We start from the raw sequence: 13729 nt of genomic DNA, 5'->3' as shown, positions 1-13729 counted from the left end.
GGCTTGAAACTCATCAAAACTGTTGCTGCTCTTGACAGGATGAAGATCTGAAGTGGGTTGAAGAGAATGTCCCATCTTCCATGGCAGATGTGTAAGTGACTTTCATTACTACTAGTTACAAGCTTTATCATTGGGCTGTAAGCCTTCAAATGCACCAATCGATGTTATTTCCACACTCCCTGCTGTTTTCAGTGAGAGGAAAGGGTATCGGTATACATCATATGGAGGAATGTAGGAAAGAGATGGGAATACCACTGCAAGGTTTTGGTGAGCATTTAGAAAATAAAACACAATTTCCTCGGAATCTGTTCTTTTATAAGAATGACCATGGAATTCAGCCGTTGCAATGGCACAGTACACAGTTGTCGGTGGTGTCCTGGACTATGGACCTAAATTCCCAAATGATGCCACCCACTAAGGTAAAAAAAAAAATAGGAAAGATGATGAGATATATCAGGAAGTTGTGCTGAAGCAACACCGAGCTTGGATTTTAAATCCTGTAGACTGAAGTGAAAGGGAAGACTGAGAGCTGAGAATTTCCAATGGTGAGGTCCTTGGAGAGAGTGAGTTAGAGTAGGCAGTTATGTGATGAATCTTGATTTCAGCACCATGAGAAAAAGCTGGAAACTAGAGATGAGAAGAGGATCACCAGTTTTGTTTCGTACCCTGTTCCAGAGTGCAGGGAGGAGCCTACCCAGATAAAGGAGCTGCTTTTGAGTCTTGAGAATCTGCGGCCTTAGAGATTGAAGAGTACTTGGCATGATCAAGCTTCTCGGAACAAGCTTCAGCGATGGAGGAGATGTGAGAGTTTCATTTTGAACTCTAAAGGGATAGGCCAAGAATACCAAAGGAGGACAGAGTGAAATCATGACCAGTCGTGGTAGCTGTTAATTGGACTTCAAGGAGATGTGAGGAAGTTTTCTTTCATAAAAAAAATACTGAAACAAGCAATATTTTCATTGCATCATGGAAAGGGTGTCAAAGGTGTGCACACAGGCATGCAATCTAAAGGAAGTTGATGAAGGTACAATAGAAGATCAGAAGAGTGGACAGGGTTGGATGATATGTGGAGGAGATCGTTGATGGAGAAAAAACAGAAAAGCAAACAGTCAGAATGAACCGTTACTACACCACAGTGTAAGATTGCTTTTCTCATTCAGAATACAACAGGCTAAGAAATCAAGTGAGATACTGTAGCAAAGAATTTAATTCTACCGTATATCTAAAGGGAGTTCATTGACTTCCTTTAGATTGCATGCCTGTGTGCACACCTTTGATGCCTTTTCCATGATGCGGTGAAAATATTGCTTGTTTCAGTACTCTTTTTATGTAGAAGAAAACTTCTTCACGTCACCTTCAAGTCCAATTAACGTGACCGTTTGTACCAGAAAGTAGTAACTTTTCATACAACCGAGTACAACTCAAGACAAAGAATTGATCAGAAAACAAAGGTTCCTTTTCTACAGCGTCTTATTCTGATGTCGTCCGTGGTTCTCCTGAAAACCCTTGTAGAATGAGCTGTTCTATATGGTTTCCTCTCCAAAATCTGCTCTTTAATTCTCAAATATCAAAGAATCTCTTAAATTTGCAGGCCTTGCTTCCTTATCTCTGCAATTGTCCGCATTGTTCATCAGTTACTTCAGGTATAATCTTACAAAGGCTCCATTTCTTCTGGCTAAAACATACGTTTCTCTCTCAGCATCCTGACTTCGGTCATTCTGACAGCGGTGTTCTTTACCAAGAAAGCAAGAGTTTCATTCCAAGTCCATTATTTTAGACTTTAAAACAAGTATCCAAAATTCTTGAACAGAGTGAGTTGAGTGAAACTATATATCCAGAAGCATAACTGATGGATGATCCTAGTGACTTAGAACAGATCCTTGATAAGACGTCTGCTAACTGAGGCACTGGGGCAGCGTGACTGGTTTATTTTTAAAATACATTAAGCTTACGGATTTCTTGGCTTGTAATCCTGCAATCACAATGCCCGCCAATGTTAACAATACGCTGCATTGGACCACAAGCAGCTGCACAATGATGTGAGCAGGGATGTGTGATCACATCCTCGCTCCTCATCCACTCATGTTGCACAGAGTGCTTCTAACTGGCCTTCTGGTTTCCTATCTAAAAGGGCTCACTGACAGTCTATGTTTCACAACAAGTGTGAACATTTGATAAGGTACCACATGAAAGGTTGTTGTGCAAGATAAGGGCTCATGGAGTTGGGGGTTATATATTAGCATGGATAGAGGATTGGTTAACGGACAGAAAACAGAGAGTCGGGATAAACGGGTCATTTTCAGGTTGGCAGGCTGTAACTAGTGGGATGCCGCAAGGATCAGTGCTTGGGCCTCAGCTATTTACAATCTATATTAATGACTTAGATGAAGGGACCGAGTGTAATGTATCCAAGTTTGCTGACGATACAAAGCTAGGTGGGAAAGTAAGCTGTGAGGAGGACCCAGAGTCTGCAATGGGATATAAACAGGTTAAGTGAGTGGGCAAGAAGGTGGCAGATGGAGTATAATGTGGGGAAATGTGAGGTTATTCACTTTGGTAGGAAGAATAGAAAAACATTCTTTTTAAAATGAGAAACTATTAAATGTTGGTGTTCAGAGAGATCTGGGTGTCCTCGTACAAGAAACACAAGATTAGCATTCAGGTACAGCAAGCAATTAGGAAGGCAAATGGCACGTTGGCCTTTATTACAAAGGGGTTGGTGTGCAAGAGTAAGGAGGTCTTACTACAATTGAACAGGGCTTTGGTGAGACCGCACCTGGAGTACTGTGTACAGTTTTGGTTTCCTTATCTAAGGAAGGCGGTGCAGCGAATGTTCATTAGATTGATTCCTGGGATGAGAGGGTTGTCCCATGAGGAGATTGAGTAGAATGGGCCTATACTCTCGAGTTTAGGAGAATGAGAGGTGGTCTCGCAGAAACATAAGATTCTGAGGGGGCTTGACAGGGTAGATCCTGAGGTTGTTTCCCCTGGCTGGAGAGTCTGGAACTAGGGGGCATAATCTCAGGATAAGGGGTCAGCCATTTAGGACCGAGATGAGGAATTTCTTCACTCAAAAGGTTGTGAATCTTTGGAATTCTCTAACCCAGAGGGCTGTGGATGCTCAGTCATTGAGTATATTCAAGGCTGAGATAAGTAGATTTTTGGAAACTAAGGGAATCAAGGGATATGGGGATCGGACGGGAAAGTGGAGTTGAGGTTGAAGATCAGCCATGATCTTATTGAATGGCGAGCAGACTCAAGGGGCCATATGGCCTACTCCTCCTATTTCTTACGTTCTTAAACAAAAAGTTAAAAGCAGGCTTTGTGCTGGCAGTTCTGCCATTGCTGTTGTAAAAAATTATGCTTGACCATCTCTTGGCGATAGTCTGGTTAACACTGATACCAGCCACAGTAGCAGGATTATACTGTACCCAGTACCTCTACTATTCTTGACTAACCTTTATTTATTTTCTTTCAGTGCACTTCCTGCCCTACTAGACTCAGACGAGGTAATAAACAGATTCATGAAAAATTTGTTTGAGGATGTATTTGGCGGTGTGTGGAGGGGGGTGTTTGTCTGGCGGTGTGTGGAGGGGGGTGTTTGTCTGGCGGTGTGTGGAGGGGGGAGATGTTTGGTGGTGTGTGTGGGGGGGGAGATGTTTGGTGGTGTGTGTGGGGGGGGAGATGTTTGGTGGTGTGGGGGGGGAGATGTTTGGTGGTGTGGGGGGGGAGATGTTTGGTGGTGTGGGGGGGGGCGGTGTTTGGTGGTGTGGGGGGGGGGCGATGTTTGGTGGTGTGGGGGGGGGGGGGCGATGTTTGGTGGTGTGTGGGGGGGGGGCGATGTTTGGTGGTGTGGGGGGGGGGCGATGTTTGGTGGTGTGGGGGGGGGGCGATGTTTGGTGGTGTGTGGGGGGGGGGGCGATGTTTGGTGGTGTGTGGGGGGGGGGGCGATGTTTGGTGGTGTGTTGGGGGGGTGCGGTGATGTTTGGTGGTGTGTTGGGGGGGTGCGGTGATGTTTGGTGGTGTGTTGGGGGGGTGCGATGTTTGGTGGTGTGGGGGGGGGGGGGGAGATGTTTGGTGGTGTGGGGGGGGGCGATGTTTGGTGGTGTGTGGGGGGGGGGGCGATGTTTGGTGGTGTGTGGGGGGGGGGCGATGTTTGGTGGTGTGTTGGGGGGGGGGCGATGTTTGGTGGTGTGTTGGGGGGGGGGGCGATGTTTGGTGGTGTGTGGGGGGGGGGGCGATGTTTGGTGGTGTGTGGGGGGGGGGGCGATGTTTGGTGGTGTGTGGGGGGGGGGGGAGATGTTTGGTGGTGTGTGGGGGGGGGGGAGATGTTTGGTGGTGTGTGGGGGGGGGGGAGATGTTTGGTGGTGTGTGGGGGGGGGGGAGATGTTTGGTGGTGTGTGGGGGGGGGGGAGATGTTTGGTGGTGTGTGGGGGGGGGGGGAGATGTTTGGTGGGGGGGGGGGAGATGTTTGGTGGTGTGTGGGGGGGGGGGGGAGATGTTTGGTGGTGTGTGGGGGGGGGGAGATGTTTGGTGGTGTGTGGGGGGGGGGGAGATGTTTGGTGGTGTGTGGGGGGGGGGGAGATGTTTGGTGGTGTGTGGGGGGGGGGGGGAGATGTTTGGTGGGGGGGGGGGGAGATGTTTGGTGGGGGGGGGGGGAGATGTTTGGTGGGGGGGGGGGGAGATGTTTGGTGGGGGGGGGGGGAGATGTTTGGTGGGGGGGGGGGGAGATGTTTGGTGGGGGGGGGGGGAGATGTTTGGTGGGGGGGGGGGGAGATGTTTGGTGGGGGGGGGGGAGATGTTTGGTGGGGGGGGGGGGAGATGTTTGGTGGTGTGTGGGGGGGGGGGAGATGTTTGGTGGTGTGTGGGGGGGGGGGAGATGTTTGGTGGTGTGTGGGGGGGGGGAGATGTTTGGTGGTGTGTGGGGGGGGGGGGGGGTGCGGTGTGTGGGGGGGGTGCGGTGTGTGGGGGGGGGGCGGGGGGATGTTTGGTGGGGGGGGGGCGGGGGGATGTTTGGTGGGGGGGGGGCGGGGGGATGTTTGGTGGGGGGGGGGCGGGGGGATGTTTGGTGGGGGGGGGGCGGGGGGATGTTTGGTGGGGGGGGGGCGGGGGGATGTTTGGTGGGGGGGGGATGTTTGGTGGGGGGATGTTTGGTGGGGGGGGGATGTTTGGTGGGGGGGGGCGGGGGGATGTTTGGTGGGGGGGGGGCGGGGGGATGTTTGGTGGGGGGGGGGCGGGGGGATGTTTGGTGGGGGGGGGGCGGGGGGATGTTTGGTGGGGGGGGGGCGGGGGGATGTTTGGTGGGGGGTGGGCGGGGGGATGTTTGGTGGGGGGTGGGCGGGGGGCGATGTTTGGTGGGGGGTGGGCGGGGGGCGATGTTTGGTGGTGTGTGGGGGGGGGGCGATGTTTGGTGGGGGTGCGGTGTGTGGGGGGGGTGCGGTGTGTGGGGGGGGTGCGGTGTGTGGGGGGGGTGCGGTGTGTGGGGGGGGTGCGGTGTGTGGGGGGGGTGCGGTGTGTGGGGGGGGTGCGGTGTGTGGGGGGGGTGCGGTGTGTGGGGGGGGTGCGGTGTGTGGGGGGGGTGCGGTGTGTGGGGGGGGTGCGGTGTGTGGGGGGGGTGCGGTGTGTGGGGGGGGGGCGCGGTGTGGTGGGGGGGGGCGGGGGGGTGCGGGGTGGGGGGGGGGGGTGGGGGGGGGCGATGTTTGGTGGTGTGTGGGGGGGTGCGGTGTGTGGGGGGGTGCGGTGTGTGGGGGGGGGTGCGGTGTGTGGGGGGGGGTGCGGTGTGTGGTGGGGGGGGCCGGTGTTTGGTGGGGGGGGGGGCCGGTGTGTGGTGGGGGGGGGGGCCGGTGTGTGGTGGGGGGGGGGGCCGGTGTGTGGTGGGGGGGGGGGCCGGTGTGTGGTGGGGGGGGGGGCCGGTGTGTGGTGGGGGGGGGGGCCGGTGTGTGGTGGGGGGGGGGGCCGGTGTGTGGTGGGGGGGGGGGCCGGTGTGTGGTGGGGGGGGGGCGGGTGTGTGGTGGGGGGGGGGGCGGGGGGATGTTTGGTGGGGGGGGGGGCGGGGGGATGTTTGGTGGGGGGGGGGCGGGGGGATGTTTGGTGGGGGGTGTGTGTGTGTGGGGGTGTGTTTGGTGGGGGGGGTGTGTGTGTGGGGGTGTGTGTGGGGGGGGTTTACTGGGCAAATGGGACCCGTGGACACCCAGCAGGAGTCAACACTTTGGGAAGGTAAATGGAGATAAAAATAGCAAGCTGACTATTTTTGAAGAAAATGAATGAGCATACACTCAAAGGAGAGACACTGAAGGGTGTGAATGAACTGAAGAACTCAGGTTCAAATATATAATTTCCTGAAAGTGTAAGTCTAGGCAGATAAAGCCATAAAGAGCACAACAGAATTTTGGATTTTTAAATAGGGGCATAGGGTGCAAGAGTGAAGAAGTAATTATGAATTTATGCAAAATATTGGTTCGGTCACAGTTGGAGTGCAATGTACAGTTTTGGATGTCCCATTATAGAAAGGATATCAATGCCACATGGTGTGCAAGCTTAGATTCACCAGGATGTTGCCATGGATGAGAAACTAGTTGTGAGGAGACACTTGAGATGCTGGGACAATTTCCACTGGATCAGAGAAGGTTAAGGGGACTTGAGAGGGTTTTTTTAAATTACGAAAAATGTTGATAGGTTGAATAGGGAAAGCCAATTTCCCCTGGTTAGGGAGTCAATAACCTGGAGTCATCAATTTAAAGCTCTCACTAAGAGACGGAGAGAGATTGGAAGCAATTTCTTCACACAGTTGTTAGAGCAAGGAATTTTTTTGTCACCGAAAGTAGTTGAGGCAGAAACCATTGCACCTATTAAGGGAACATCAGATAAATATTTGAAGCAGAGGGAGAGAGCTGGGCGGTGGGATTAGTTTTGGATTGCTCCAGCAGAGAGCCAGCACAGACACTATGGGCTGAACACCTGCCTTCTGTGCTGTAAACGCCAAAGGTTCTTCTATTGGTGGCAAAAAACAGCTAATAATTTTCTTGTTTTGCAGGAAATTATGACAACGAAATTTGAGATTTCAAAAATGGAGTGATAATGAAGTGTTCGGAAAGCATCACTCTTGTTTTTGGAGCAACAACTGTCCAGGAGAGTGTGTCTTCAGTCTGCATGAAGCACTGAAACTGTATAGTGTCACATGGCTTCGCTGGGGTTGGGTGGGCAGAAGAGTTTTTATATTTCGCTAAAGTGCAATTCTGTTTTTTTTTTTAAAATGAGTAAGTTATTTTGTTAGTGCTTGCCATAGGTGTCTGATTTGGGTGAGATTATGTTCTTCGTCCAGGTAAAATCAATGGCTGGCCTGCTGCTATTATTCCTAAGCAAAGTATTCCACGGAGGACAGGCCACAAGTTAACATTACCCTGCCGCTGCTCCTTCTCCCTTTCCAACCCCACCCTGCCAAACAAAGTGAAAAGCAAAGCTGCGTTTATATTCCAGCACTAGTTTTTCACTGCCTGAAACATGGGTGCAGTGTCCTGGTGGTGTTGTACTGCCACTGGCCAGCTGCAGCCCCCCTGAGGATTATTTCCTCTGACCCCCATATACTAATAATGACTTAGTTCCTCCCCAAGTTTGTTTGTGTACAATTGCCAGGGAAAGAGTGAGTTTTGTAAATTCTAGGCAGCATAGCCGGACTCGAGTTACTGACTGCCAGCAGTGCTGGCACCTTGAGTGGCCGTCAGCTCCCATTGGAATTGGCAGGAAAATGGAGCCTTGTAAACCTAGTGACGGAGGGGTTTAGTGAAACAATCAGGGCAGTTTTGTTGTGGTGATCTTGTTTTCAAATCAAATAAAATTGTAGGGGTCAAATTCTACACCGGTTGTTATGTTTTGCTTTTAGAAGGTTTACATAGTTAAAACCAAAATTCCTCTTGTGTTTTCACTCATCCATTGGTCCTTTGCGCTGAATTAAAAGAAGGGTGGTCTATTGGAATGATGTTTTCTTTTGTAATTTTCGTAGTTTTTGGGTTTTTTATGTATGTCTCTTCACTTTTCATGTAGTCTGGGAAAAAGTAGGTGAGATTGAGGACTACTTATCAATGAAGTAATCTACCGAGGTGGACTCTTATCCGTGAAGGCAAGGGTAGAAGTAGGATATTTAGTTAACGGGGTTTTTCCTTCAGGTAAAGGCACCTCTCACCCATGAACTAAGGGAACACTTTGTTTCAGTTCAAGTGATCTCAATTCTCAGGATTCAGTACATAGAACCCCACTGCATCAGTTACCCCTTCCATAAACCCACCATTCAGAAGCTTAGTTCTCAATCTTCCTGCTTATTAACGCGCCAAGCTATCATATTTGAACGTTTAAACTTCTTTTCCATTCATCTCAGTCTGTTTTTTCTCCTCTTACAAACATTTTTTTTCCATACTTTAAGACCTGACTCTTCACTATGGCTCATTTAAAAGGGCACCAGCTTCCCTCCAAGTAGCCATTTTTCACATGAGAGTCAGAGAATGGCAACAGGCTTTTTGACCACGAGTATCACAGCCAAGGTCAGGAACCGGTTCTCACCTAACATCGGGATTCACTGGACAGTGGAGTCCCTGGCAGATCTTCTCACCTTCTTCATCAGCCAGCTCAGCACAGATCTGGCATCATCTCTGGTCTCTGTGGCTCAGCTACGCACTGTCTTAAGCATCTGATATAACGGGGGCTCTATTTCTGCTTGTGTTATTAGAACATAAAGCCATTTAGCCCATTAGTCTTGATCTATCCATTGCACCATCTAGTCTATCGGGGCCTCTACTCCACCTCTTTAATCTCCTGTAAAAACGCAAAGGAATCTGCAGAGTATTGGTGTATATATCCAGCATCCAATCCTCTGTTTTCTTGCACTTATCTTGTATTTGTTTTACTTCCCTTTTGTGCCTGATGAAAAGGGTGTTATTGGCAAGTCTAGTTTGATTCTTTGCCATAATGTTGGAAGTTTCCATCCTTTCACTGAGCTGCACCCACATCGTATTCCTTGGCTGCCAAATCCTCTCGCCATTCCAATCTGTTCCAACGTTCCGAGTCTCTTTATTTGTCCTCTTTTTACCTCCTTAGATTGTAACCTCCATCTCTCTTATTTCCCTATAATCAACTAAAGTTAAAACTTTGTCATCTTCCAATTATGTCATCACGAGCATATTTTAGTGATAAAGCATGTATCCATTTGGACTATTTTTATGATTTTGATGTGAATTTGTGTGCTTGTCAAGGGATAATATGCTTTCCATTTTTGATACCCACCATTAGAATCAAGGTATAACAAAATTAGATGCAGAGTAAAGCTCCCTCTATTCGGCCCCAACAATTTGCCTAAGCCCCAACTTCAGATGAATACCCCTAGTGCACCAATGTGACATTGTTCCATTTCCCTCACCAGCCAACCTGTTGTTCTCTGTGCGAGATTCCAATTGGTGCCAAATTAGAGGTGTCTTGTGTATCCATACCTGCTAAGAACTGGTTTGCGACTACCCAGACTCCTTTCGGGTGAACTAGTACATTCAAGAGATCTTCAGCCCATCAGTTTGGCCAACTTGGGGTATCGGGTGATACAAACTGAGCTTTGCTCTATGGTTTGTGAAGTCAGCTGAACTCTTCAGTTAGATTGTCATTAAAAATATACAAGAAGCAGTATTCCTACAACATGCTATCGAATGAATCCTAACAACAATGCTGTTCGAATCGGACTGAATCCAGTTTTGGAGAAGAGTTTCAGCATAAAAGTCTCCCCAGACTTTGCACGCGTGACCTTTCTCTCACACACAGCAGGAAAATGGTAGTCTGGATTAACTTACTTTTTTCCACTGTTCCTGTACAAATCAAAAAGCAAATAAGGCTCGTTTCTCCAAAGTAGACAATTTCAATCTCTCATTGCTGTCAATCACCCTAAGCCCGGCCCAAGCCCCCTCTCCTGTCTGGTTTTAGAGGCAGCGAAAGGTGATTGTTCTAGGTACAGCAGTACTTCTGTTCAAAATCTCTTAACCTTTCATTTTTTTCCTTATACCTGTGAAGTATCTTGGGGTGTTTTTCTATGTTAACGGTGCTATATAAATGGAAGAGAAGAGGTAGGTGAGGCTGCAGATTTCACACCAACAGCATCACTGCCACTCAACCAGCAGGAGCCAATTTGCTTTCATAAAAGTTCTTTTAGTGAATTTTACGCTTATCAGGGCGATAGGGGTTGGTGCTAAGCAATGGGACCCTTTGCATTTCATGCATTAGTCTCGGGTATACCACTACTATTTGCAAATTTAAAGCTCTTTCTACTCTGAGCCCAGCCTCAGAAGCAGTAAGATGCTTGAGAGAGCTTTGAGCACAGAGCTTGGCGAGGACAGAGGTGGATGAATCTGCTTAACGGAGTGAATTGCAAACAGTGAGGGCTCAATCAGGAATTTGGTGAGAATGGGAATTCACTGGTAAGTAGTGGGTGAGTAGTACAGAAAGTGTGCTTTTTATCTAACTGAAATTTAACTTACAACAACTTACAAAGGCACTTATAGTTTTCTAACTTTAAAAACTGCAAATCAGGGGCAGTTAAGTCAATCAGCTGTAAGTGGTTCCCTGACTAGGTGGTGGTTATAAATAATAAAAACTGAAAATGCTTTAAATATTCAGCAAGTCAGGCAGCATCTCTGGAGAAAGAAAGAGTGTTAACGTTTCTCTCTCCACAGATGCTGCCTGACTGGCTGAGTATTTCCAGCATTTTGGTTTTTTTCAGATTTCTAGCACTGGCAGTATTTTGCTTTTGATTTAGGTGTTGATTATTGTAGCTGAAAGTTGACTGACCAGTTGTAACTAGTGTGTTTCTGAAAAGTATATATTCCAGGGATATCTGCAAAAGCACAGCACTTTGTGCACAGAGTTGGGTGAATCTTCTAAACGGAATGAATTGCAAACAGAGTGAGGACTCAAATGAGAATTTGGTGGAGGGGAAAAGGAGGTGCTAAGTAATTTAAACCAAGGGACAACAGTAAAGTAAATAAATAATCAGAGGAATTAATTAGATCTAAGGGGATAAAATTAACGAAGTAGAGGATGCCAACATTAAAGGGATCAGAGTTGTATTGGTAAAAATAAAAATCTGCAATACATTAAAAAATAAATAGGAGTTAAGGGAGTACTAAACCAAAAACATAAGTAGATAGACTTTTAAGTAAAATGATGGGCTAGCTGAGACAATTCCTGTGCCATGTGAGAACTCCAGGATGCTTCATATGTCCTGCGTAATCACATGCAGGAAGTGCCTCTAACGACTCAAACTCGAGCTCAGAGGTACATTAATTGACAGCATGGCCAAAAACTGAAGGAATTCTTTGTTCTAGCTTGTGATTCAGGCATGTGATTGAATTTCTGAATTCAAAATTGGATCATTTCTTTCAAGCCATCATCAATTTGTGTTCTCTGGATATTCCAGCAGTGCTGTCGACTTCATTTGAATGTATCGTAGCTAACTGCTCATTGAAAAACATGTGACAATCAGCTCGCTGATCCATTTTTAATCACATAAAGTACCTAGCATTTTTACTGAAAGTAATGTTTTTCATATTTTGTCACAATTAAATATAAAGGTTGTGTAATTAAATATATAGCCCATTCCAGCTGAGTGTGCTCACTATACATTGAGAGAGCGAATTCTAGCTGCAGACACCTGTACACTTGGTGTCTGTTTGAGGGAAGGTTAACTCTCAAGCCTGGGGGAAGGGGTGTTGGTTCAGTCTACGTACCTTTTCCTAAGTTCAAAAGCAGTCAGTGAGACTTGATTGACTTATGACATTTGCATTGCTCATAATGAATTAAGATTAATAATTACTGCCTCCACGTCAAAAGGTGGAAAAAAAGTGGATTTATGTTGTATCAGTCTGTGGAAAACTGGTTTACAGTCAAACAGGACTGGTTCAAAACCATTCAGGTATAAATCTTTGACCCAAAACTGAAACTTTGAACGTCAGTAAGAGCTATAAGATAGAAAAGGGTTAATCGGTTTACATCATGATGTCAACACACATACTCGCCTAAACATCTGTTAAATACTAATGGGGAATCCTATTTACACATTAATATTCCTAACATTTAAAAAATAATTTCCTGAGATGTGGACGACACTGGCAAGGCTGCATTTATTATCCTTTGTTGTTCTGAACTTGCTAGGTCAGTTCAGAGGCCAGCAACGGTCAACCATGTAGCGTAGAGCCGGAGTCATGTGTACGGTTGGCAGGATCCCGTCTCAGAAGGACATCAGTGGGTATAGCTATGATGCTACCATTGTGAAATGATTATGAGCATCCGTGGTCTAAACTAACTAAGGTGTGGTACTGGAGGGCAACCAGCAACAATGGAACCGTATTCCAGCAAAGCCTTCAGGAGAGGAGGGAAGAAAATTGGCATGGAAAAATAGTCTCCAAAGCACCAATGGTACAATTCTAATTTGAGTCTCACTTTTGGTGTGTGTAAGATATCTTGCACTACTTTGAGCTGAGCTAGATATTTCCCTCTCACTCTTTGGAAGACTTGCTTTAGTCATTAGAACTGCATTATTATTCTCGAGTACCCTGGGTAGCAAATTGATATCAAATAGCATCCTTCTGTAAAATTACCTATCAAAGGGCTCTTCATTATAGACAACTTTAAGTTGTCTTTATCATATTGTATTTTCCAATATCCTCTGGGCATTCAAGGCACTGAAGATTTTAGCTTTTGGAAATCTGAATACAACTTCAATTGTCCACATCAAGTAGTGTTCTAATTTAGTAACCTCCTCCAGTCCTACAACCCTCCAAGATCTCTGCGCTCCTCCAATTCTTGCCTCTTGTGCATCCTCGATTTTAATCGCTCCATCATTGGCGGCCATGCCTTCAGCTGCTTAGGTCCTAAGCTCTGGAATTCCCTCCCCAAACCTCTCCACCACTCTACCTCTCCTCCTTTTAGGATGCTCTTTAAAACCTACCTCTTTGACCAAGCTTTTGGTCACCTCCCTAATATCTCCTTATGTGGCTCGGTGTCAAATTTTGTTTGATAATTGCTCGTGTGAAGCGCCTTGGGACGTTTTTACTACATTAAAGGTGCTATATAAATGCAAGTTGTTTCGACCTTTCTGATGAAGGCATATCACAGATTGTTGTGATCTAGTTTCACCACTCTGACCAATCTTTGGCAATCACTCTGCACTGTTCCATACTGTTGAACTCTGCATTTTCTCCTTCACTGCTATTAAATAACACTAACTGGTTGGGCCAAATGGCTTGTTTCCGTGTTGTATTTCTATGTTGCTTGATGCATATTAAGCTATTAAATGCGTCAGTGCATGTGACAAGTATTTCTAGAAAGCTGTTCGTCTCAACTTGCTGGATCAAATCGCAAGCTGAGTCCAAGCTGGATCCTTTCCTCTGGAACTTAAAAGTTCTGATCATACTACATATTTTTGCACTTGCACAACATCATGTCATTTGATACTCTGTCCTGAATATGTCACAAGTCTAGCATGTGACTCGCTTAGTTTGGTGCATAAGCTTTGAGGTAGCGACTCTAGTATAATATCATATTGTGTCCCAGTGTCTAATTCGAATGCACGTCTACATACTCTGAGGTCAACTTTGCGTGTCTTACTGGTCTGTTCATAGGCTTCATCCCCTAAAAATAGTGCTTTAGGTTCAGAGTCAGAGTCCCCTTTCCACATTTCTAACATTTTCATCCATGTTGGATG

General features: G+C 46.9%; 1 protein-coding gene across 2 annotated transcripts in view; it reads left to right on the top strand.

Annotated features, from left to right (window-relative positions):
- Positions 1 to 7853, top strand: part of LOC137326255 (transmembrane protein 87A-like) — a 53038-nt gene extending 45185 nt beyond the window's left edge. For both annotated transcript variants that reach the window (XM_067991176.1, XM_067991175.1), the window contains exons 17-19: positions 39 to 91; positions 3479 to 3509; positions 7034 to 7853. In XM_067991176.1, coding sequence (XP_067847277.1) covers positions 39 to 91; positions 3479 to 3509; positions 7034 to 7075 — 126 coding nt within the window. In that variant the 3' untranslated portion in view covers positions 7076 to 7853. The remainder of the gene's footprint in view (positions 1 to 38; positions 92 to 3478; positions 3510 to 7033) is intronic.
- The last annotated feature ends 5876 nt before the right edge of the window (positions 7854 to 13729 follow it).

Source organism: Heptranchias perlo, chromosome 10 (genome assembly GCF_035084215.1).
Source record: "Heptranchias perlo isolate sHepPer1 chromosome 10, sHepPer1.hap1, whole genome shotgun sequence".
Taxonomy (NCBI): domain Eukaryota; kingdom Metazoa; phylum Chordata; class Chondrichthyes; order Hexanchiformes; family Hexanchidae; genus Heptranchias; species Heptranchias perlo.
This window is presented reverse-complemented; position numbering and strand designations above follow the sequence as displayed.